We start from the raw sequence: 24,426 nt of genomic DNA on the forward strand, positions 1-24,426 counted from the left end.
AGATCAGTTGGCACTAGTTCTTGCAGCCGATCAAAATAATGTAACGAGAAAGTTTTAGGGTAAGATGTATATAATATTATTGTTATATTAACATTTCTATCAATACATTTTAAGTCTTTCTTTGTATTTTTTATACATACATTTTTGAGAAAAAATACTAGGGGCCCTAAAATCTAGTTTCGCCACACACCCTCGAAAGCTCAGGACCGGGCCTGGGTATACTTTTACTCCCTGATAAGGTGAGAACGTAGTAGATCCAGTCTCCTTTTATCTCCCTCAGTTTGTTTTGAAAAAATGCTGGCATCTGCTGCTCAAACAATAGACTACCCTGACCCTGTGCTGCTGTGCTTTCTTAGCTATGCCATGGGCGGTAGCTGCGGGCGATCTATGCTCGCCTTTGCTTCTGAAGTTGACAAGGGGATGAGCATGTTGTTGCAGATGTGGATCCTGCACACGAGGAAAGGGCTTGTCCCAGCTCCTTGTTTTTCTGCTCAGTTCGTTGCGGCTAATCTAGAAGCAGGTAGGCGTGGAGGTGCTGATTTTGCCCACAAGTTGTTCGTCAGGTTGGAAGCACTAGTCTCCAAATGTTGGCATGCAAAATTCAAATTCCATATGTTCTGCTCTTAGAGACCGATGAGTTATACTTCTGCTTTTGCTGCTCATTGCCAGAATTATCAGAATTCCAGGGTCAATTTTTTTTATCAGAATTGGAATAGCCTGCTTAGTGTGAACTTGTGGACACAAGTTAATACAACTGCTGCAGTTTTACTGGACAGTCATGTTCACATACATGAGATTCTGGATTCATACTTCTGTGGCCTATGGTTGTTGCTGCCCACGATTTGCAATACCGGAATTGGAACAATTTTCTTAGTGTGAGCTTATGGAGCCAAGACAATATAATAGCCACACTTTTGGAAGATCAGCTATGCTCACACATAACAAATGATATACATGGGCAGCAGAGATCTTGGAATTACACATATACCTATATATATATATATATATATATATATATATATATATATATATATATATATGACAATCAACAGTGGCGGCACCTCACAATATTACGAGCAGGATCATATGTTGGCAAGTTCAAAATGTATGGAGTTTTTCTTGCTGGATGATCACATTGTAGAAGATGTTGTCTTTCTACCGTTTCGGCTGTGTCACCAAAGATGGACGACAACATCTTTACCGTTGATCCCCAGATTCAACGACAGGGAATGAGCTTGGTGTCATCAAAATCTTTAGTAGCCACGCACAGGGGCATCAACTGGTATGGAGTAGGTTGGAGGTCCTTGAAGGTCTTTAGCTTCATATGCAATCTTTGGTATCAACTACAAGTGTTTAGGTCATCTTTATTTCTTGTTGTGCATCTAGGCACCTTTGATCCCTGCTCGATGCTTTGTCGCCGAGATTTGTTGTCCCGTGAGCTCTAATGTTAATATATTTCCATGTTCAAAAGAAAAAAGACCCTGTGCTGCCTACACAGGAATCTCGTGTTGACAGCTTCGCCCAAAGAAGCAAAAACACAATATCATTTGTGACGCCCATTCTTATCTACCGAATATAACAAACTGAGACGAACTGTGGTGGGCACTACGGGCAGGACAACAAAGGACATATGCGGCCTCATGGCTCTAGGCAAACGGCTCACAAAGTCACAAGCATTCACGTTAAAATCTTCACGTGTTCTAGCACAATATAAGTAGCAGATTTTTCACGGTATAATTTACAGGTAAGTTAACTGAATCACTGCTCGACCAAAGCCTGATAAATAAGAGATTTACAGATGTTGCAGTGGAAATAGGCATTCGTACATCGAATCCAGTCGCGATAAAATATTCTTCTTACGCTGCATTCCCGTGCTAGGCATTGCCAGCTGAAAAATGTCTTCTCTAACTCTGCAGTGCAAACAATCTGATCAACAGGCCATCATAATCAATGAAAGAAGTGGAAAGAACTTTTGAGCTGGGACTGACCTAAACCACTCGTCTGTTCCCCGAGCATGAAACTCAACAGCATTGTATAGTCTGTCAAGCGCGTACACTGCCAATCCAAAATTAAAGCACGCCTCTTCATCCTGTCAAGTAAGAAATACAGGTTCTTAATCCCAATAAAAAAAATCGAAAGTTTCTGACAAATGGCTTTCTTTCTAATACAAGTGCTTTCATCTCAATATTTAGGGTGAAAGGTCAGAGTGTTCAATCTCGAATAGGGAAATTCTGGTCCTATCATACTTGTGCATATAAAAATAACGGATTGACCACAAAGAGGTTCAATGATCATCTAGGAAGCAAGCCTCCACTCGGACAATGCCTGCAAGTGGAGAAACAGGGCAGGACAGATGGGATCGGCCGATCACCAGCCTGCGCGGCAGCCCAGATCTCTTGCTCATTGACGCCTGCCTAGGGAGAATGGCATTGGTGGACAGAGGCATGGCTGGGACCGGTGACCAGTCAGCTGTTGGTGTGACTGGGAACGAAAATGCTACTACTGACACCCAAGAATAAAGGGGTCAAGACATACAATCCTGAATATCCACTATGGGCTCATGTTACAAAAATATCAATTTGTATTCATTATATTGTACTGGATGTATCCTTATCCGTGTAACTTAGAAGATTGCAATTAAGAGTAAGTGAATAATCACCAACAGGACACCAAATGACACAAGAACTTGAAAAGAAAGTGTGTATGAATCTAAAAACACAAGACAGAGTAAGACTAAATTATGATATACTCCCTCCGTCCCGTAATATAAGATGCTATTACAACCAATTACAAACTATATTGGTTGTAATAACATCTTATATTATGGGACTGAGGGAGTACTAGATAAAATTACCATTTCATTATCTTTGCATCTCATGAACTCCATAAGTTTTTGCTCAGCCTGAATGAGAAGCAGCCTTCCCTGACGCCTTGCAATCCTGCCTTTCCTTTCTGCACCTTGGACCTAATTCACAATCATTGCAGTAGTTAAGACATATTTAACACGCCCTCTTTTCTACTTTCTTCACACTACACTCGTCTACTATGCAAATTGCAAGATATGGGGTATAAATAGGTTATAAACATTAACATATCAAAGGCTCCAAAAAACTACAATAACTTTTGCCGGGTGCCCTGGAGTTGATATTGCAATCAAGAAGATAATGACAGAAGTACATATACATACATGCACAGCCAATGCTCGTACTGGACTGAGCAGCAGAAGAGAAAGACCAAATGTAGGCAGAGCTGCAAGCATAGCAAGATTTATCCGATTTGCCTTCACAATACGATCCAATTCCACCAATGACCTGTGTAAGAACAGTCCGATTATCTCTTGTATGGAACATTAAACACGGCAAAAATACATCTGCGTGCATTTTAATCCATATTATTGGGCAATAATAGCAAAACTTACTGCTCAAGATCTAGTCTATGCTTCTGGATCTGAAAAATTTAAAGTTTAAGTTCAGAAAAAATGTCAGTTACTTGCATTGGATGTAGCCTATAAACAGAAAATAAAAAGAACGAACCTCAATAAGCATGGTACGGGCTAATTCTCCACTGAACATGTTTCGAACTGGATGCTTCAGCTCCTCCTCATATCTGCATTAATGTACAAGTAAATGCTCAAATAATCAGAACCAATGTGTCCATTAGATGGTTATATAAAATCTGCCATTAAAATAAGTCTATTGAGTGGGCATAAAGAGAAAGATACGCGTCAGCTAGTTTTATAGCCAGGGTATGTAAATTAGCAACAAAGATATTAGAAACATGGATGAAGCATGCTTATTGTATGATCACTCTCCTCCAGATGCTACTGCAAATGTATGCCATGCCAATAAATTATACTAAATGATACTTTATGGCAGGGGTGGAGGGTGGGGGTAATGCAAAGGACTTTTCCCTACTTATGTAAGCAGAAAATACATTATTTGACACCGAATAATTTGCAGCCCTTGTCAGTTTCTAAAAAATCCATAATGTCGCTGCAATGGTTTTAAGGCGTCACTAAGGTGCTCGGGCACCCTTCGATAGCAAGGCAAGCCACAGCCAGAGCACTCGAGCAGCGGGAAACCGGGAAACAGGGGTAAATTTTGAAAGGCTGAGGTCAGTTAGTGGGTGGGATGGATAGGTGCTATATGGCTCAACAACCAGTTATTTTAAAGCCTTAGCGCTTATAGGTGAAATGTCCACCAGGAGCCTCGTGCCATCTTACCGCCTTAAAAACCTTTGGTTGTTGCCGTCATAGAACTACAGAGTCAGATTTTTTTTCAAAATGATAAAAAAAGAACCCTACCCTACTTATAATTGAGACGTGAAACCAGATCATCTTTCTTGAAACAGTTTACCTCTTCATGACAGTGTCCATCAAAGCTTGCTCTGATGCATCTTGTGGCTGTTCTTCATTCAAAGTTTGCTCAGAGAAGGCAAGTAACATCCTGCAACACAAACAAGTGGGGTAAATAATGCAAAAAACATATTCGATAACACTCTAACATGCACTCAGAACATAACTGCAAAGCTGAAGTATCGTGTTTTGAAGAAAATGAGAATACTGAGTGGAATTATAGCACTCTGAATGACTGAATTTTCCCTCCGATGACAAGACTTTTAACAGATAGCAATAATAGCAAACTGTAAGTAAATAGAGCGTGTAGGTGCTGAAATGAACAAACTTGCTAGTCCAATTTTCTCACTCAATTATTTGTGGGGCAGGGTGTCTTTTGGGCGGTGCAAGGTTTTTTAGCCCTTCAGCCCCTCTGTCGTGCTCCCTTGGGATCCGGTACAGGTTCTTGGGTGGCACATCAGACCTGCACCGCGAGTCTGTGCTTTTCAAGAGTTCATCATCTGGAGTGGGTTTTATATCTATAACTTCCATTATTAACCTATGGGGCTGGTTTTGGCCCTCTGTGTCTGGTTTTGATCATTTTTTTTCTGTAACAAATGGACCATTCTACTCTAATAGCTAATTGCGATATTCCTGCAAATCCAGGTCCTGAAATAATTAATTTGTACATTTAGACTAAGAATAAACTGGAGACGGTGAGGACAGTGGAAATTCTTTGACTCGAAAATCAGCTGGACAGGTTGGAGGTAAGAAGGGTGAACTGACACCACATGGGACATGCTGGTGACATGGAGAGCCAAACAAATTGTTTAGTTGTGCAAGTTATTCCATTTACTTTAGGCAAAATTGGTTTGAGGGAGTGAAGTTAGACTGGATAGTTAGAAGAAAAATGATCCCGAGGGGAGAAGTCAACCTCCTCGAGAAGATCTGTGATACTCATGCAAAGCTTAATTATTTGCCCACTAATTGTGCCTAAGGTAAATGGAAAAATCTTCAAAGTGCTGGATGTAGGCCAAATTGAAATTCCGGGCAACACTCACATTAAACAACACATACTTAAGTACTCATTTCAAAATCCCAACTCCACAGGTTTATATTGTGTGGATAATTCTTTCTTTTTACCTGAATAAGCATGTTAAACTTAACATAGGACAGATGGATATCAATTTAGCAACTGTATGGTACTGGTTCTTATGGTAAGCAAAAAAGAATACATGGAATTCAAGAAACAACCATGGTAAAATTAATCATCATACAGAAGAAGCAAAATTGGAGATAACCTTCGCAATGATTCTGCAGTCGATTGGGCCTCAAGTTTTCTCACTCCACATTTATCTGTGCACTTGAATACCCCGAGAAGCAAATCTCTAATGGAAATGGTCTAGTGATTGTCAAAAGAGAACAATTGAAATGATGTGAGCACAGCAACTGATTTCCAAATCTAAAGAATAATATATACCTGCTTGTAGCAAGGCTATGTAAAATTTGACTAATCTGTTGGATCCAGCAGGATCAACTAGCTCTAGTTTGAGCCACAAAAGAATAAGATCAGAAATACCTTGATCTGAAGATGATGCCATGTCTCCTCTTGTTTAATTGCTCACACCAAAATGGAGCAACTTGTGCTTGATTCTTCCCAGTGCTTTAGTGCTAGCCTGATCGGTGGCTTAATTTGTGTGAGAGAGAGAGTGAGAGAGAGAACTGAGAGCAGCCGTGTGTTCTCTACTCTTCTAGGGTCATTTGACCCCTTTATATATGTTTAGCACTATGCACTAGGGGAACCAGCACCGTTGGATCAAAATCGATGTCTCCGATCAAGACACCACATAAGGATAGGTGGCCATTTACTGTAGCGTTACTGTAGTGCCGCCTTACTGTAGCTACTGTAGCACCGCCCTACTGTAGCAGCCCAAAAAGATCTGACCTAGGAGAGCAGCCTAGATCACCAAAATATCCAACATTCTCCCCCTTGATCGTAAGGCTGATCATTATAAGCTCATTTTTTCAACAAAATAATGCACTAGGACGAAAAGATTATAATGGTCTGTTAGGTACCATTTAATCTAGTGACTATAGCACATTACTTCATATCAAAATGAAACTCTTTAATTTATGAGCTCCATAAACTTTATTCACATCATATATTAACTTAATTTACATAATTCTTTACATAAACATCATAGACATTACAGACTCATCTTTTGATAAAATGGTACACCAAGACAATAGGTTACAACAGTCAATTAAGTACTGCTAAACCAAATGACTATGGTTCCCATCCGATCTCAAAATGAGCCCCTTTTGGGGAGATGGTGCCATAATAGTTCCAACTTCTCCAGGATTAAAAGCTTTCAACCAAACCCATGCCGGCAACATGCTCTCTAAATACGCTGGGTGGTAAGCCTTTCGTGAGCGGATCCGCTAACATAAATTTAGTACTAATGTACTTGATATCTATTGTTTGATCCTGGATTCTATCTTTCACAACAAGATACTTAAGGTCAATAAATTTGCCAGCTGCACTTGACTTGTTGTTACTCGCATAGATCACTGCGGGTTGATTATCGCAGTATAGAGTGAGAGGCCTGGAAATGCTGTCAATCACTCTTAGTGCCGGGATAAAATTCTTCAACCATACCGCCTGCCCGGTTGCCTCATAACATGCTACAAATTCTGCCTGCATTGTCGACGATGCAGTAACAGTTTGCTTCGAGCTTTTCCATGATATAGCTCCTTTTGCAAGGATGAAGATATAACCTGATGTGGATTTCTTAGTATCAACACACCCCGCAAAATCAGCATCTGAATAACCCACTATTTCGAGATTATCAGATTTCTCATAAGTAAGCATGAGGCCTTTAGTACCTTGCAAATAACGCAAGACCTTTTTAGCAGCCTTCCAGTGATCCAGACCTGGATTGGACTGATATCTGCCAAGCATCCCGGTCACAAAAGCTAAATCAGGGCGAGTGCACACTTGTGCATACATAATACTCCCAACAATTGAGGCATAAGGAATTGACTTCATCTGCGCAGATTCATAATTATTTCTTGGGCACTGGAAAGTCCCAAATTTATCGCCCTTAACAATAGGAGCAGGCGAGGCTGAGCACTTATACATATTGTACTTTTTCAGTACCTTTTCAATATATGCTCTCTGAGATAGCCCCAAGATCCCTCTGGAACTATCCAGCTGAATTTCAATTCCTAAAACATAAGTTGCTTCACCGAGATCTTTCATATCGAACTTTGAAGACAGGAATCTCTTGGTCTCCATCAACATATTTTTATCACTGCTGGCCAAGAGTATGTCATCAACATATAATATCAGGAAGATAAAATTACTCCCCCTGAACTTAACATAAACACAATTGTCCTTCTTATTTTCCTTAAAGCCAAATTTCTTTATGACTTGATCAAATTTGAGATACCACTCTCTTGATGCTTGTTTCAAACCATAGATGGATTTCTTCAGATGACATCCTAAATGTTTATTTTCTTCCATAACAAAACCTTCCGGTTGTGCCATGTATACATCTTCATGTAAGTCACCATTTAGAAATGCCGTTTTGACATCCATCTGATGTAGCTCTAAATCATAATGAGCCACGAGTGCCATAATTATTCTGAATGAATCCTTCGAAGAGACGGGTGAAAAAGTTTCATTATAATCAATCCCTTCTCTTTGAGTGAATCCTTTTGCCACAAGCCTTGCTTTAAACCTTTCGATATCACCCTTGGAGTCACGTTTGGTCTTATAGACCCATTTGCATCCAACTGTTTTGGCTCCTTCAGGGATTTCTACTAAGTCCCATACATCATTAGTGCTCATGGACTTCATTTCATCTTTCATAGCATCGAGCCATTTAGACGAATATTCACTTTCCATAGCCTCCTTAAATGAGGTGGGATCATTATCCAACACTGGCTCATTTGTATCCTCACTCATGTAGGTGAGATAATCATCAGGAATAGCAGGCTTTCTAGCCCGCTGTGACCTTCTAAGAGGCTCATTATTCGGCACATTAATAACAGTTTGAGACTGCTGATTATTTTCAATAAGAGCATCATTAGATGTGACATCTGGAACAGTCGCCGGTGTATCAGCAGGTGTTGCATTAGCAGCACGTTGCCTTCTTGAATACACTCGTAATTGCTGTTCTTGGTCCTTTTGTTGTCCAGTTATGTGAGCACCATCAGCTACAGGAGCTGAAACTTGAGGTGCAGTCTCAGTATGTACTGGAAACACTGGCTCTTGGATTACAGGCATCGGGACATATTCCTGTTTTTCTTCCAAGACTATTTCTCTGGGAGTCATGCTCCCCCTCATCATATCACTTTCCAAGAACACAGCGTGTCTTGTTTCAACAAATTTCGTTGTCTGATTTGGACAATAAAATCGATATGCTTTAGATTTGTCAGGATAACCAATAAAATGGCAACTGACTGTCTTGGGGTCTAATTTTCCCATAACCGGATTAAAAATCCTTGCTTCAGCAGGACAGCCCCATACATGAAAATAATTCAGGGTTGGCTTTTTCCCAGTCCATAATTCATACGGTGTTTTGGGCACCGATTTACTGGGAACCCTGTTAAGAATATGTGCTGCTGTTTTAAGGGCTTCCATCCATAAATTCACCGGTAAAGTGGAGTGGCTTAACATACTCCGCACCATATCCATAAGTGTGCGGTTTCTCCTTTCAGCCACCCCGTTTTGCTGAGGTTCACCCGGTGCTGAGTATTGGGCGGCAATGCCATTTTCCTGTAAGAATTTTGCAAATGGTCCAGGAATTTGACCATAAGTTGCATGTCTGCCGTAGTATTCACCACCACGATCAGATCTTACAACTTTAATTCTTTTATTACATTGATTTTCAACCTCAGCTTTGAAAATCTTGAACTTGTCTAATGCCTCTGATTTTTCTTTGATTTGATAAATATATCCATAACGGGAGAAATCATCAGTGAACGTTATGAATGAATTATAACCGTCCACCGATCTCACATTAAACGGACCACATATATCCGTATGAATTAATTCCAAAACTCCCGTGCTTCGGTTTGCACCTTTCTTAATTTTCTTGGCATATTTTCCTTTGATGCAGTCGATACAATGATCAACATCCGCATCCGAAAAATCAAGAGAAGGAAGAACTTGATCTTTAATGAGACGCTCAATCCTCCCCTTCGAAATATGGCCTAAACGATAGTGCCATAATTTCGAAGAAGTCTCATTATCATTACGTTTGCGTTTGGTACCGACATTTATATTTGAGGTAGAACCCACATTATTTATATCATCACAAAGGGAAATTACATAAAGTTTGTCTTGTCGACAGGCAAGACCAACATTATTATTGTCATACGTAATTATACACTGCTTATTCCCAAAGTGACACTCATAACTATCATCATCTAAACATGAGACGGAAACTAAATTCCGTTTCATCGAGGGTACATAGAGAACATTATTTAGCTGAAGCTTAAAACCGCCATGAAGTGTAAGAGTGAAGTCTCCAAGCGCCTCGGCATAAGCTTCAACACCATTAGCAACTCTAATTGTTCTTTCCCCTCTTTTTAGGGTCTTCCTCATATTGAATCCCTGCAACGAATTTACAACATGAATTGTTGCACCTGAATCAATCCACCAAGTATTGGTGGCATAATTAACATAAAGGGATTCTTCAACAACAGTAATAGTGTCGATACCTCTTTCTTTGAGCCATCTCTTGAAGCCAAAACAATCCTTTCGCCTATGCCCACCTTTTCCACAAAAGTGGCAAGCATTGGAATTATTTCCTTCAGCATTAGGCGCTTTTTCAGGCTTCTTTTGCTGTGATCCTTTTGAGGATTGGCCTTTTTCCTTGAACTTATAAGGCTTGGGCTTCACATATTCATTCACAAATTTTCTATACTTCTTCTTTTGTGAATGACCAAACTGATTAACATGATCAATTCTGTCAGCCTTAAGCCTTTCTTCTTCTTGCACACATCGCGCCATCATTTCATCAATCTCCCATTTAACATCCATCGCATTATAGTTGATCATGAATGGATCAAATTGGGGAGGCAAAGATGACATAATAAAATGGACGAGGAAACCATTAGAGATTTCCATCTCCATTGACTTTAGTTTGGCGGCCATGTTGCACTTTTTCATAATATGCTCTCGAAGACTTCGGTGGGATCATATTTTTCATCAATTAGCCTTCTGATAAGACTTGTTGCATAAACTTTAGAAGACCCTTTAAATTGATGCTCAATTTTTGCAAAGTACCCTTTTGCTGTCTCACAATCAGGAAGGGCTCCCCTCATACTCTGTGTAATGGAGCCCTTTATCATCATAAGGCACTTGCGATTAGAATCATCCCACTTAGCCTTAATAATGTCATATTCTTTCTTGAGGGCTTCATAATTTTCATTATTTTCTTTAGGCACCTCAGGAGGATCATTAAGGAGAGCATAATCAATATTGAGTAAGGCCATAGTGATCTCAAGCTTCTCCTTCCACGTGACATAATTGCTGCCATTTAGCTGTTCGATGCCATTTAGCATTCCAGCAATATTAGAGACATTAGTTGCTGCAAAAGAAAAATTCAAAATGCTTTAGTAAGCATCATCATAATCATCATTAAATTTTATTGATCAAATTCAAATCAGCTTTGGCCAGAGATGAAAATGAACAGCAAAATTTTGTGGACAAATATACATCAATTAGCTTTGGCCAAATTGATAAATAGAAGCCACACATTAATAATCCTCATTCATTATTTTCTTTTACCGACCCGGTTCACATCAGCTTTGGCCAGAAGTGAAACAGACCAATAAAAGAATTTTGCAGTTAAAATGCCCGTCAAACAACTTTGGTCAGAATGACAAGGCATAAAACCACACTTTATTTGAGGATCCATAAACTTTATTTTGCAGCGAAAGCATTATCACATAATAATTATAGTGATAAATATCACCATAATTCATTAATCATAAATAAACTAAGTAATAAAAGTAATATCAACATGTAAATTAACTAAGCATGACAATTAAAATTGTGGCCTAAAATAAACATAATAAGCATAATCAATTTATCCAGAAAAAATAGCCCTGAAAAGATATTAATTTCAGCCCTAATTTTTTTTATTTATTTATTTATTATTAGCATAATAATCCTGCTGAACTGGGCCAAAATTGGCCCAGCCCAGTATTTGCTCCCCCTGATCCCCTCTTGGGCCACAGCCCATTTGCAACGCCAGGACCACCCGAGCCGTCGGATGCAATCCGATGGCCAGTGAACGACCCCGGTGGATCAAAACCAGCGCGTCGCCGCCGCCCGGCTCCCCACGAAACCCTAGCCCATTTACCTTTCTTTCCTGCTCTCCTCTCCCGACAAGCTGGCGACGCCGCTGCAATAGCGAAGACGGCGAGCACCGCGCGACGGGGAAAAGGCTTCGGCGTCAACCAGGCCCTCTCGCCGGAGTTGCGTGCAGCTTTGGCCAGCGCGCAGCTCCGTCGAGCGGCTCTGGGCGGCGCCCCTGTGCGAGGCAAGCGTGCGCGTGTGGGCGTCCCCGCGACGGCGACAGCTTCCTTCGCCAGGAACCGGCACAGCAGCTGGTCTCCAACGGCGTCGAGCGCGCGGGGAGAGCAAAGCGACCACCGGCCGATTCAATGGACAAAGAAGGCTGCTCGGGTTCGAGTCCGAGCACACCTTCCAACATAAGAAGATGGCTCCGATGCCGCCGTGGCCAGCGACGACGACGAGGCCCATAAGGTAAAGTCCGCCTTGATCTTAATCTTGAATTAGGGTTAGGGTTCCTTCAAATTTGGGGAATTTCGTAATCTAGGGTTTCGGAATTGGGAAGAAGTGCTTAAATTCATCATTATTTATTCATTCCCCTTTAAAGAATCATGCTTAAGCCGAAACCACAACTTGATTTCAGAGGAGAATCATAAGGGATTTTAACTCTAGGGTTTCTAGGAATTGGGGAATTTGAAGATTTGCAAGAATCTGCCTTAATCCCCTTCATATATGCTTAAAACCGAGAAAACCCTAGATTCACTTTAGAACTTTTAGGGCTGTTACTTAAGAAAACAGGGCTTAAACTTAAAACATAATTGATAACCAGGAAGAACAGCCTTTAAACATAAGCATAAAATTCTTTCACAGAAGCAACTTGGGCATATGTCTTGACTTGGTGACAACATATAAACACATGGGTATGTGCATATGCCCCTGATCTTGATTTTGGCTTGATAAATCAAGCATGAATCTTAACATAAGAGGGCTCAAACTTAAGAGCTAGATGCTCTGATACCATTGTTGGATCCAGCAGGATCAACTAGCTCTAGTTTGAGCCACAAAAGAATAAGATCAGAAATACCTTGATCTGAAGATGATGCCATGTCTCCTCTTGTTTAATTGCTCACACCAAAATGGAGCAACTTGTGCTTGATTCTTCCCAGTGCTTTAGTGCTAGCCTGATCGGTGGCTTAATTTGTGTGAGAGAGAGAGTGAGAGAGAGAACTGAGAGCAGCCGTGTGTTCTCTACTCTTCTAGGGTCATTTGACCCCTTTATATATGTTTAGCACTATGCACTAGGGGAACCAGCACCGTTGGATCAAAATCGATGTCTCCGATCAAGACACCACATAAGGATAGGTGGCCATTTACTGTAGCGTTACTGTAGTGCCGCCTTACTGTAGCTACTGTAGCACCGCCCTACTGTAGCAGCCCAAAAAGATCTGACCTAGGAGAGCAGCCTAGATCACCAAAATATCCAACATAATCTACATAAAAATTTATTGAACTATAAGAGAGATGGTGTTGTGAATGCGGCTGTGCTGATGCATATTAACAAGTGTCATGATATTATATTACTGTTACTTAGGTTTGTTCATTGCGATAACTGCAAGTGATCAACTGAAGGACACATGAATTCGCTTTGATGCGACACGATAATACCATAGCATAAGGGTACAGCTAATAATGCACAAATGTTTGCAATGAGTAACAGATCCAATCTTCCTGCAACTTGCATAATATTACAAGTAAAAATATAAACAACTGGAAAGACTCTGCCTCTATAAAATAGCTTGATTTACCTTCAGCTACCTTACAGCGGCATCAGAAATAGTAAGATAAATAATAAAATAGATATTCAAAAAGTATCTTACCGGTTTTGCAACATTCACATCCCAAAATCTAGCAGCCGACTCCTTAGCATCATGAATCCAGTTGTCCATGTCAGAACTTCCCATCAAGCTACTATGGCGTAAAAGCCACAGAGAACATGCAGAAAGGCCGATTGCTCCAAATGTGTAGGGTAACCAGTATATGGTAATATTTCGTGGCTTTCTATGGCTTGAAATCTATCATTCAAGAAATAATTGGTTCAGATAATACAAGCAACATATCGTTTTATGTAATGAATTTGTATAAGTGAGACACTATCACTATACAAGTTTTAGTGTTTCAAGATGAGTTCAAGAACAACTTCTGGGAATCTTATTACATGTCTCAGGTGCATACGTATTACAAGCAGTTGAGAGGGGAATTGTTTACCTCAGAAGAAACAAAACTATCCAGCCCCTGCAAGTTTTCATAGATTAAACTTATAGCGCTTTCTGTTACAGCGTCTGAACTCCCAACATGAACTTGTGGCAAACTTTTGAAGAGACGCATAGGTACGTTTCCGTCATGTGTTGCTACAATTTGACCCTGGAAACATTTGATTGTCCAGTTACATTAGTACATCAAAGAAAAAAATTATGACATAGCTATAACACCCAAGTATAGAAAAGACAAATACAGCATACATCGCCAGCGTTTCCAAAAGAGTCCTCCAATTCGCGGAAGACAATGTCCAAAGCCGCGATCAGTGTACACAGTGATTGATCTGAACTTTCCGTTAATTTATCTCTGCATGTATCAACTTCAGAATATACCTGTTGAAATCGCAAGTTAAAATTCATGCATGTATGCGATTGTAGTCCTGCTGCCCAAAGCAATATATAGTAACAAAAAAAAAGGATAAAGAGAGAAAAGCATGGAATTCAACTAGAGTAGTAAAAAAGTTCTTTGGGCGATAGCAGCTAAGAAATTGATTTTCGAACTACACTTGAGAAAGTTTAACTATGCGCGGAATCAGCAGAGCATCCAAATCATATCACATCTGAATAGCAAACCTTAGAAAGAAAAACAGCCAGACAGCGTTGCATTCTCTCGAGGGCAGTAACTTTTGTGGCGAACATATCAGATGCAGAGTGTAAAAGGTACTCAGATGGGCTTCCGTTGCTCCTGAGGCTAGTGAGAGCTTGGCATGTCGCTTGAACAAAGGCCTCTGGACCTCTTTGAAACATCATAAAATACACTAGCTGTGAATCTGTTCCCTGCAAAAAATAAAATGAAGGTGAAGCAAGCAAAAGACTAGAGATTCTGATGAACTATCAGTCTGTTCCTAAATTTTCTGGGACAGAAGTAGTAACTTAATACCAAGGCTCTTGACTGCCAATACTGTAGGCTTTTGTGAATAGCATGCAGATTAGACAGAGTGTGCTGCACGACATCTTCTAAGATGGCCAAGGATTTGGGCATCTCACCAGCAATCCTGCAAAGATCTTATAGTCAAACAAAAAAAATCTCCATGTAACTTTACATCATCACAGAACAATGGCCACATAACCGGATCTATAATGCTATCTCCAAAAAAGAAAAAGAATGTTGAATTTGCCAATGTTGCATCTGTTGCCAACTACAGGTCTCAAAACTACAAGTAGTTTACAGATAACCCCGTAGCATGTAACCCAGAATCTATGTAAAAGTAACTTGGCTTGCCCAAACGTAGCATATGCGGCACTGCTTAAGCAGAAGTCTGGATTCTGGAGAGCATAAGAAGAGGAGTATGGGTTTCTCACCGTAAGGAGTCGACGGCATCATGGCTAATGGGGAGCGGGAGAGCAAGCCGGCGGCGGCCACGAAAGAGTCGGCGGTAGAGACCCGAACTCCATATGAGAGCGGGCGCTATCAGAGCGGCCGCAGCCAGCTTAGCGACTAGATGGCCTCCATCGATCAGAGTATCGCCCGGCGAGGTCGCCATGGCAAGGGTACGAGGAACCGTCGGGTTTCGGCGCGCGGCTTTGGAGTTAGGATGGGAGGAAAATAGCTAGGATGGGTGGCAGGCCGGCAATGGAAGGGGAGGGCAGGCGGTGACCAGAGGTTCAAAGGTGAGGGCCGAGGCCGGCGAAGTGGGGAGGTGTCGGGCGTGCACCGTCGCGCGGGTGCGCGCGGCGGACCGAGGAATCTCTCGGGTTGGGGAGGAGACAGCGCGCGAGGAGTTTTGGCGTTGGCGAGGTACGCGGTGGCTTTAGAGGACGAGCAGCGTGGAGGTCGTATTTGAATTTTTTTGGTTGCGCCTCCGCCGCGACGACGATTCCGCCGACACCGAGATCGGGACCGACCGTGACCAGGACGAGTTGCCCTCGCGCCGAGCCTCTAATGCCGGTTTCGGCCAGCCACTTGGCCCAGGCCCATTAGGCCTGTTGGCTTCGGCCGGGCCGATAAGGGCCTGTCGGTTTGGGCCAAGCCGATTGGTCCTAGTCTCCTAGAGGTTGCATATTCTTCGTAAGCCTTTGTGCGAATTCTCTAAAAAAGGCCGACCTTTGCGAAGGAAAGACAACTCGCTCCGCATGTGACAAGTGGCGCGCTGTGGTGCCGGAAAATCTGTGGGAAGTAGTCTCCCTGCTCGCCACGTGTCGCAAGGGGAAGCAAGGTGGGGAGGAGGGAGGAGAGAGAAGAGCTGGGTTTGGTCAGTTTTTCCTTTTTTTCGTAGATTCATTTTTTCAAAATGAAATATCTCGAGAACCGTAAGTCCAAATGACGAACCGTTTCCACTTTTGAGATCCCCTCGTCGAGATCTTCAAAACTAGATCCCATGTTGATAGGTTTGGAGATACTTTTTTTTCGTACTTCCTATACTACTATGATTGTACTCATGTTGTGTATCTAACTGTACTCGTCCATGAACTGGTAAGTACTTCTATTTTAAATGTAGTTGGTGCATTTTTCCCTTTATTCGTGTGAGCAACTGTACCTGTACTCGTTCGTGTGCGCGACTGTACCTGTCTTATGTGGACGACTATACCTGTACTTGCTCGTGAGCGTAACTGTACCTGTCTCGTGTGCGCGACTGTACCTGTACTCGCTCGTGTACGCGACTGTACCTACTCGTATGCGCAACTGTACCTGCTCGTGTGCGCGATTGTACTTGTGCTCGCCCGTGTGTGCAACTGTACTCGTGTGTTGTACGTAACTATACTCGTGTGTTATACACAACTGTACTCGTGTGTTGTATACAATTGTAATTGTGTGTTATGTGTAAGCGTACTCGTATTTATACCTAACTGTGATTACAGAGATGCAAAGACGTACTTCTTTATTTAATGTACTTCTCGATGCAACTAAGAAAACCATGCGGTAGTGCTGGTGGTGGATCACGGGTACAGCCAATTGATTCGATTCCATGCATGTGCCAAAGCAGCTACAGTACCTAACTATGAATGCATGGTGTGGTGCGAGTCTGGTAGATGTACTCGCGCGGGGAGCGTTGCGTACCTACGCGCGGAGTCGCGTACGTGCCTGGGGAGCCGAGAAAGGAATCTGTACTCGCGCCACCGCGCTCTTGCGGGAAAGCACTCGTTGAGTCGAGCGGCGCCCGACACGCGTCAATCTCTGGTGCGTTTTACGGGAGGAAGTTTCCCTTCGTGAAAGTCGGTCTCTAGGCAGTGGTACCCGCCTTTGTGTTTTATATTTGACATTTTGGTTGTGCCTCATCATATATGTGTATGGGATCCCATTATCCAACAAGACATCCGGCTATTATTTATTTCAATGAAGGGGGGATTTTCTTAAGGTGTTACATATTCAGCCTTTTTGGGTGCTAATTAAACAAATACTAGTATATGGTTGAGGCGACTTTACAGGTACAAAAGAACCCGAAGAAGCTAGAAAGAATACTGTCGTGGAGCTCACTCAAGCCATTAACATGACATCACCACAATTCTAGGAGCTCACTGAAGCCATAAACATGACATCGCCACAATTCTAGGGAGTGATGTTTTATCTCTTAGATTGCATATGTTCCCTTTATTTTAAAATTTATCTTTAATATATTTTAAAATATCAAAAGAAACTTACCAAAAATTTCACGTTTACATCTTCACATGCTATGTGCGCACATAGTCTTTCCATGAAAAATCAAATATTCGTTTGGCTATGAAAAAAAAAGGAAAAAAAATTGGTGCTAAAAATAAGGCTTTTGTGAGAGATTTTTTTTGTTTTTTACATCGATCACAAAAAATACATCGGTTTTTCATGAAACTGTGTGAGCGCACATAGATTGTCGAGATGACTATGCGGATTTTTTTTTGTTGAAATTGTTTGACGATTAGAAATATGAGTTTTGGGTGGAGGGAGCATATGCACCCGGGAGCAGAATTGAATTTCCACCTATAGAGTACAAATATAGTTCAATAGGGTAGTTTCGCGACACTATGGGTACGGTGATATACGGTGATCATCTCGATCCATCTTCAAAATTCTAGATGATGGTTCATTATTTGTCATTCATTTATGACTAGGCTTGTTAGCATTCCGGTCCTATCATGAGATTCATGTTTCCCAATGGCATGGACTCCATGCATAACGCATGCAGATACATGGTTAAAAAAACACACACACATGCAGATACAATGCAAGTCCAGTGGGGAATGCTTGTTTCGTGTTTAGCAACAAATTCATTCTTGTTGTGTGTCACGACGACTATATATTGTGAAGGCCAGAGAATTTGGGGATTGTGATAAAATGGTAGCACCACGAGATTTTGGATCGTAGGAGCATTGAGTGTATGTGTATGTGGTAAGGGAGATGAGATATTAGAAGAGAACTGATATATCATAAAAACAGCAAGGGTCCATATCGACCAGCGCTGCAGTTCTAGGAGCGCTTCCGAGGTGTTGAATCCTTCAGAGTCAATGGCCCTTGATCACGTTGCGCACTGCTGCACATGAGGCCCACGCTGTCGATGAAGACCCCGCTGTCGATGTCGTCCTCTAGAACGGGGTAGCTTTAGGTTTTGTAATCATTAGGCGCATCTACTTCGGTCTCGCTAAAAATACATGTGCACGTCCGTGCAATAGAATTGACCTTCATCGGTTGGATCACCTTACTCGTTGTTGTGGGTGACGTACAATGAAAACTCGATGTACTTTATCTCTAATGAATTGCCCGACATTAAAATTAAGCTTACACAAAGGTGAAATCTTTTGTTGTGGAACGGCAAAGCTTTTCGTGGAAAAATATCACATACATATGTTTTCCTATTGTTGAGTTTATGATTGTGATATTTTCGTGTTTCCTTCAGCAAGTGTTGAGGATGAAAGGGTTTGACCCCAATTGGTGCGATTGGATCAAAAATTACGTGCAAGGAGAGAGTGTGGAAATAAAGGTTAATGATGATATTGACCATAATTTTCAGACGTGAAAGGGGTCGAGACAAGATGATCTTCTGTCCCCAATACTTTTCAATATTGTAGCCGATATGTTGGCTATCCTTATTGCTCGAGCAAAAGAGGAGGGTCATGTAGGAGAGCTACTGATCCATCTAGTCGAGGGAGGATTGTCGATTCTCCAATATGCCGATGACACCATTTTGTTCTTGGAGCATGATATCGAAGAAGTTGTTAATATGAAACTTATTATTTGCATTTTTTAACAAATGTCAGGACTGAAAATAAATTTTCATAAGAGCAAGCTTTTTTTGTTTTGGTAAAGCTAAGGATATGGAGAAATAATATAAATAGTTTTTTGTCTCTAAGTCCGGATCTTTACCATTTAGGTACCTTGGAATACATAGTCACCATCGAATTCATTGTAACTCGGAGTGCAACCCTGTTGAGAGCCGTTTTCTTTCAAAGCGAGGATGCTCGCGTAGAAAATTTCTCTCATATGGGGATAGACTCGTTTTGATTAATTCAGTCCTCACAAGTCTTAACATTGCTTTTATGAGGACATTTATAATGAACATAAGTGGAATGAATGGCCACCACCTCTTAATATTACTAATATGTTTGGTAACTAGTTAAATGGTGTCGATAAAAATGATAAAGCAAAGGCACCTATTGGCCTTTCAACTTTGTGTTAGTTAATTTGGACAAGCAAAAATGATATTGTTTTTAACAAGCAGAAGGATACTAATTTTTTGCAGGTTATTCGTCGACCTGAACTTTGGCCTTTACTTATTGGGGAGGATCGGGAGGGGGGGGGGGGGGGGGGGGGGTATGGCAACTGCGTGCAACCGAATACTTACGGTTAATCAGAACTTATTTTTCCGGGCTACTGGATAGCGTCATGCTAGTAGAATCCAAAATTGATAGATTTTCGATCCTTATCATTTTTTTGTTCATGCATATCTGAACCTTGTCTGATCCATGAATGTAAACTTTGAATAATTTAAACTTTGATATAAATGAAGATGCCGTGTGCATCTATTGATGCAGAGGCTGGGTTTTTCTCCCATTTCAGAAAAAAAAACATATGTTTTCATATGTATGTCATGACCAGCTGAACAAAATGTGCAACAGAGTTGAGAATCGTATTAAATATTGAAACATAGCACTTGGAAGGGTAAACCTTTGAGGATGACTTGTCCTGATTACGAATATCATCACGAATGATGTCTTCTCCGAGATACTAAGGGCATGCATCACCTATGTATATGGTCAAGTTTACCATAAGATGAAACCTACTTAGCAGACTTGTAGCAAAGAGAGTCTACCATTGTGTATGTAGCACAAGCACACATTAAGATAGGCCTCACGTGATAGAAAAAATAGTCGAAAGTGAATCCTATGGACAATAGTATGTAGTGCAGCTCTAAAAGTAGTATTTACATTCTTACGGTATAATGTTATCCATGTAACTTTACATCATCAGAGAACAATAGCCACATAACCGGATCTAGTTATCTCCAAAAAGGAGAATGTTGAATTTGCCAATGCTGCATCTGTGACCAACTATAGGTCTCAAAACTACAAGTGTACTTCACAGATAACCCCGTAGCATGTAACCCAGAATCTATGTAAAATTCACTTGGCTTGCCCAAACGTTACCAAAATAGCATATGCGGCACTGCTTAATTAAGCAGAAGTCTGGAGTCTGGAGAGCATAAGAAGAACAAGAGTATGGGTTTCTCACCGTGTGGAGTCGACGGCATCATGGCTAATGGGGAGCAGGAGAGCATGCCGGCGGCGGCCACCAAAGAGGAGGCGGCGGTAGAGATTGGAGGTGCCGGGGAGGAGACCCCAACTCCATACGAGAGCGGGCGCTATCAGAACGGCCGCAGCCAGCTTAACGAGTAGATGGCCTCCATCGATCAGAGTATCGCCCGGCGAGGTCGCCATGGTAAGGGTACGAGGAACCGTCTGGTTTCGGCGGCTTTGGGGTTAGGATGGGAGGAAAATAGCTAGGATGGGCGGCACGGCGGCACTGGAAGGGGAGGGCAGGCGGTGACCGGAGGATCAAAGGTGAGGGCCGAGGCCGGCGAAGCGGGGAGGTGTCGGGCGTGCACCGTCGCGTGGGTGCGGCAGCCTGAGGAACCTGTCGGGCTGGGGAGGAGACAGCGCCCGAGGAGTTTTGGCGTTCGCGAGGTACGCGGTGGCTTTAGAGCTGGTATTTGAATTTTTTGGTTGCGCCTCCGACCGGGAGGGACAGGGATAGGGACCAGGTCCGCCGCCGCGACGACGATTCCCGCCGACACCGAGATCGGGACCGACCGTGACCGGGACAAGTCGCCCACGCGCCGAGCCTCTATTTTTTGTTTTTGTTTTTGTTTTTGTTTTTGAGAACTCTCCACCCTTTTATTCATTAGTTCACGATGTTTACAGCAATACCCTCAGGTGGATTCAGAAACCAAACATGATGACCTAGACTTAAGAAAATCGAACTTCTAGCTAAGTTACGGGTATCCGTGTTCGAGCGGCTGCTCTCGTGCACGAGCTCATGTGCTCGAAACAGCTCCAAAATTGCTTTTATTTCCCCTACAAGCTGATCGTAAGAGCCCAACACAGCTCCTTCCTTGATAGTGCGGACAACATTAGCACAATCACTAGCCGGACGGATTCGTTGCAGGTTAAGATCGCGCGCCCAAGCTAGACCTTCTCTGCAAGCTAGTGCCTCCATGATCTCCGGATCGTTGATGTCTTGACAAGCCATCACTGACGTGCTAAGGGACTGTCCGTTGATATCTCGAGCCACCGTAGACGCGTCGAGTCTCTAATGCTCCTATCGACTTTGCCTAGTCTGAGTGGGCATGTTGGCTTCGGCCGGCCGATAAGGGCTTGTCGGTTTGGGCCAAGCCAATTGGATCCTAGTTTTGTAGAGGCGACTTTGCAAGTACAAAAGAACCCGGTGAAGTTGGAGAGAATTCTGTTGTGGAGCTCACTAAAGCCATAAACATAACATCACCACAATTCTAGGGAGTGATGTTTTATCTCTTAGATGCATATGCTCCCTTTATTTTAAATGCATCTTTGATATATTTTGAAATATTAAAAAAATTCAACCAAAAAATTCACGTTTGCATCTTCACATGCTAGTGCGCACAAAGTCTTTTCATGAAAAATTGACTTCTCATTTGATGAAAAAAAAGACAAATTTGGCGTAAAAATAAGGCTCTTGTGAAACATATATATTATTACATCGATCACAAAAAAATATCGATTTTTCACGAAACTGTGTGAACGTGCATAGATTGTCAATATGAATATGTGGATTTTTTTTGTTAGAATTGTTTGACAATTAGGAATATGCGTTTTGGGTGGAGGGGGCATATGCACCTGGAAGCTAAATTGAATTTCCGTCTATAGTGTACAAATATAGTTCAGTAGGGTAGGTTAGCTACACTGTGGGGTGCCTGTAGTATATAGGGTGATCATCTCCATCTTCAAAATTCTAGATGATGGTTCATTACTTGTCATTCATTTGTGGCTAGACTTGTTAGCATTCCGGTCCTATCATGAGATTCCTGTTTCCCAATGACATGGACTCCATGCACAACGCATGCAGATACATGGAAGAAACACATGCGCGCAGATACGATGCAAGGCCAGTGGTGAATGCTTGTTTCGTGTTTAACAACAAATTCATTCTCGTTGTGTGTTGCCACGACTATATATTGTGAGCGTCATAGACGTTTGGGATTGTGATAAAATATAAGCACCACGAGATTTTGGATCGTAGGAGCATTCAGTGTATGTGTATGTGGTAAGGGAGATGAGATATTAGAAGAGAACTGAAATAGCATAGACGCAGCAAGGGTCCATACCGTCCAGCGCTGCAATTCGAGGAGCGTGGCAGACTTTTCGCTCCCCTTCTCTGCTCTCTCCCGAAACAGGCGAAAGGGAGGCGACCGGTGTCCCACCGCTCTCCGCCGGCGAGACAAGGAGTTCTCCCCCCCTCCGTCGGTCGCTCCGGCGGCGGGAGGGGTGGGTAACTCCCGCGTCTCGTCCATGGCGTGTAGATAGGTTAGGGTTAGGTTTTGGGGGCGGCGTCACCAAGATGGCGGCGACGGCGACGCTCAAGCCAAATAAGGTCCACCACCTCCGGCCCCATCTCGACTTTGTCGAGGAGCGTGGTGGCGTAGTCTCCCGTCGCTCCTGTCGGATGGCGGGGCTAGGGTTTCCCAGGGTGCATCGACGAGGCGGCGGTGGCGACGCATCCAGGAGATTTTGTTCTCCGACTTCGGCCCCGTCTCGATGGCGTTTCCTCCGGCGCCATCGCGAAGCCTGGAGACCCTGCTCATGAGTGAAGAAGATAGTTGGCGTCCGCTGCCCCTGGTGGCGGCGTCGACCGTCAGGAGAAGATGGCGGCCCGAGAGCAGGCTGGAGGCTTGTCGTTGGTAGGTCTGCCGGTTTTCCCTGACGTGGTCGGCGTGCAACGGTCGATCTGGGGTCCGTTCTGAAGCATGGGGAGGAGCCCCTGTCGACGCGCCCCAATGCCAATGGCGTCTCCGTCTGCGGGAAGCTTCTACTTCGACTCGTAAAGCCAACGACGGCAATGGTGCTCACTCGGATCCGGCGATGTTTGGTGAAGATGGTGGGTGAGGGGTCCTCTAGGAGCTTTTCTTCTTTTCTCTTTTGTTGGGGGTTCTTTCTGCATTTGTTCCTCGGGTGTATCCTCTCCCGTTCCTTCCCGAGGTTTCCGCGTGTGTGCTTGTACTGTTCTGTTTTAAGATAATGAACGTGGCTACTTCTCAAAAAAAAATCGAGGAGCGCTTCCGAGATGCTGAAATCTCGAGAGTCGGTGGCCCTTGATCGTGTTGCGCACGGCTGCAGACGAGCCCCCGGTCATCGATGCCGTCCTCCCGAACGGGGTAACTTTACGTTTTGTAATCATTAATCGCAGCTATTTCGGCCTCGCTAAATATGCAGGTACCGCTTGTAGGTATGGTGCACGTCCGTGGAAGAGATTTGACCTTCATCGGTTGGATCACCTTATTCGTTGTTGAGGGTGTCGTACAATGAAAGCTCGATAAACAGTATCTCTAATCAGTTGCCTTCCATTAAACTTAAGCTTGCACAAAAATGAAATCTTTTGTTGTGGAACGGCAAAGCTTTTTGTGGAAAAGCATTTTAGCAACCATATGGCCTACATATGTTTTCCTATTCATGTTATGAGCTACTGAACAAAAAGCGTAACGGAGGAGTTGAGAATCGTATTAATTTGAAAGTTAGCAGTTGGAAGGGTAAACTTTTGAGGACGACTTGTCCTGATTACTAATATCCTCACTAATGATATCTTCTCAGAGATACCTAGAGGTGTATGTAGGACGATGTTGGCGTGCACCGTCGAGCAAAGCTCGCGCAGAGCCAGTGGCAGCGGGTCTTTCCTTACCCAGCGCGAGGCGGGCTGTGTGGGGCGGTGACCTTGCTTGGCGGCGGTGCTTCTCGGTGGAGGTCAGCGGGGCCAGGCGTGGCGATAGCGGGCGTGCTGCGCCAGGGGCGTCCTCTCACATATGGAGGCGGTA

The 24,426-nt window shown here is 42.9% G+C and overlaps 1 protein-coding gene across 1 annotated transcript; it reads right to left on the bottom strand.

Annotated features, from left to right (window-relative positions):
* Window positions 1-1,659: 1,659 nt before the first annotated feature.
* Window positions 1,660-15,444, bottom strand: LOC127328449 (protein DGS1, mitochondrial). Its single transcript, XM_051355046.2, has 14 exons — window positions 15,263-15,444; window positions 14,841-14,955; window positions 14,534-14,737; window positions 14,165-14,293; window positions 13,911-14,066; window positions 13,523-13,717; window positions 5,635-5,735; window positions 4,356-4,445; window positions 3,534-3,606; window positions 3,419-3,447; window positions 3,188-3,311; window positions 2,855-2,965; window positions 1,989-2,089; window positions 1,660-1,910 (listed from the first exon to the last, which is right to left on the bottom strand). Exons 1-14 carry the CDS (start codon window positions 15,442-15,444, stop codon window positions 1,793-1,795), a joined length of 1,728 nt encoding a protein of 575 aa, XP_051211006.2. The 3' UTR covers window positions 1,660-1,792.
* Between the last annotated feature and the right edge of the window lie 8,982 nt (window positions 15,445-24,426).

Source organism: Lolium perenne, chromosome 4 (assembly GCF_019359855.2).
Source record: "Lolium perenne isolate Kyuss_39 chromosome 4, Kyuss_2.0, whole genome shotgun sequence".
Classification (NCBI taxonomy): domain Eukaryota; kingdom Viridiplantae; phylum Streptophyta; class Magnoliopsida; order Poales; family Poaceae; genus Lolium; species Lolium perenne.

Bases quoted from the DNA above. Each gene is read 5' to 3' on its own strand.
- LOC127328449 (XM_051355046.2), bottom strand. From the start codon at position 15,444: ATGGCGACCTCGCCGGGCGATACTCTGATCGATGGAGGCCATCTAGTC. The intron at 14,956-15,262 runs GTGAGAAACCCA...AGATCTTTGCAG, and splicing joins GATGCCGTCGACTCCTTACG to GATTGCTGGTGAGATGCCCA. The intron at 4,446-5,634 runs GTTATCTCCAAT...TTTGTGTTGCAG, and splicing joins ACTGCAGAATCATTGCGAAG to GATGTTACTTGCCTTCTCTG.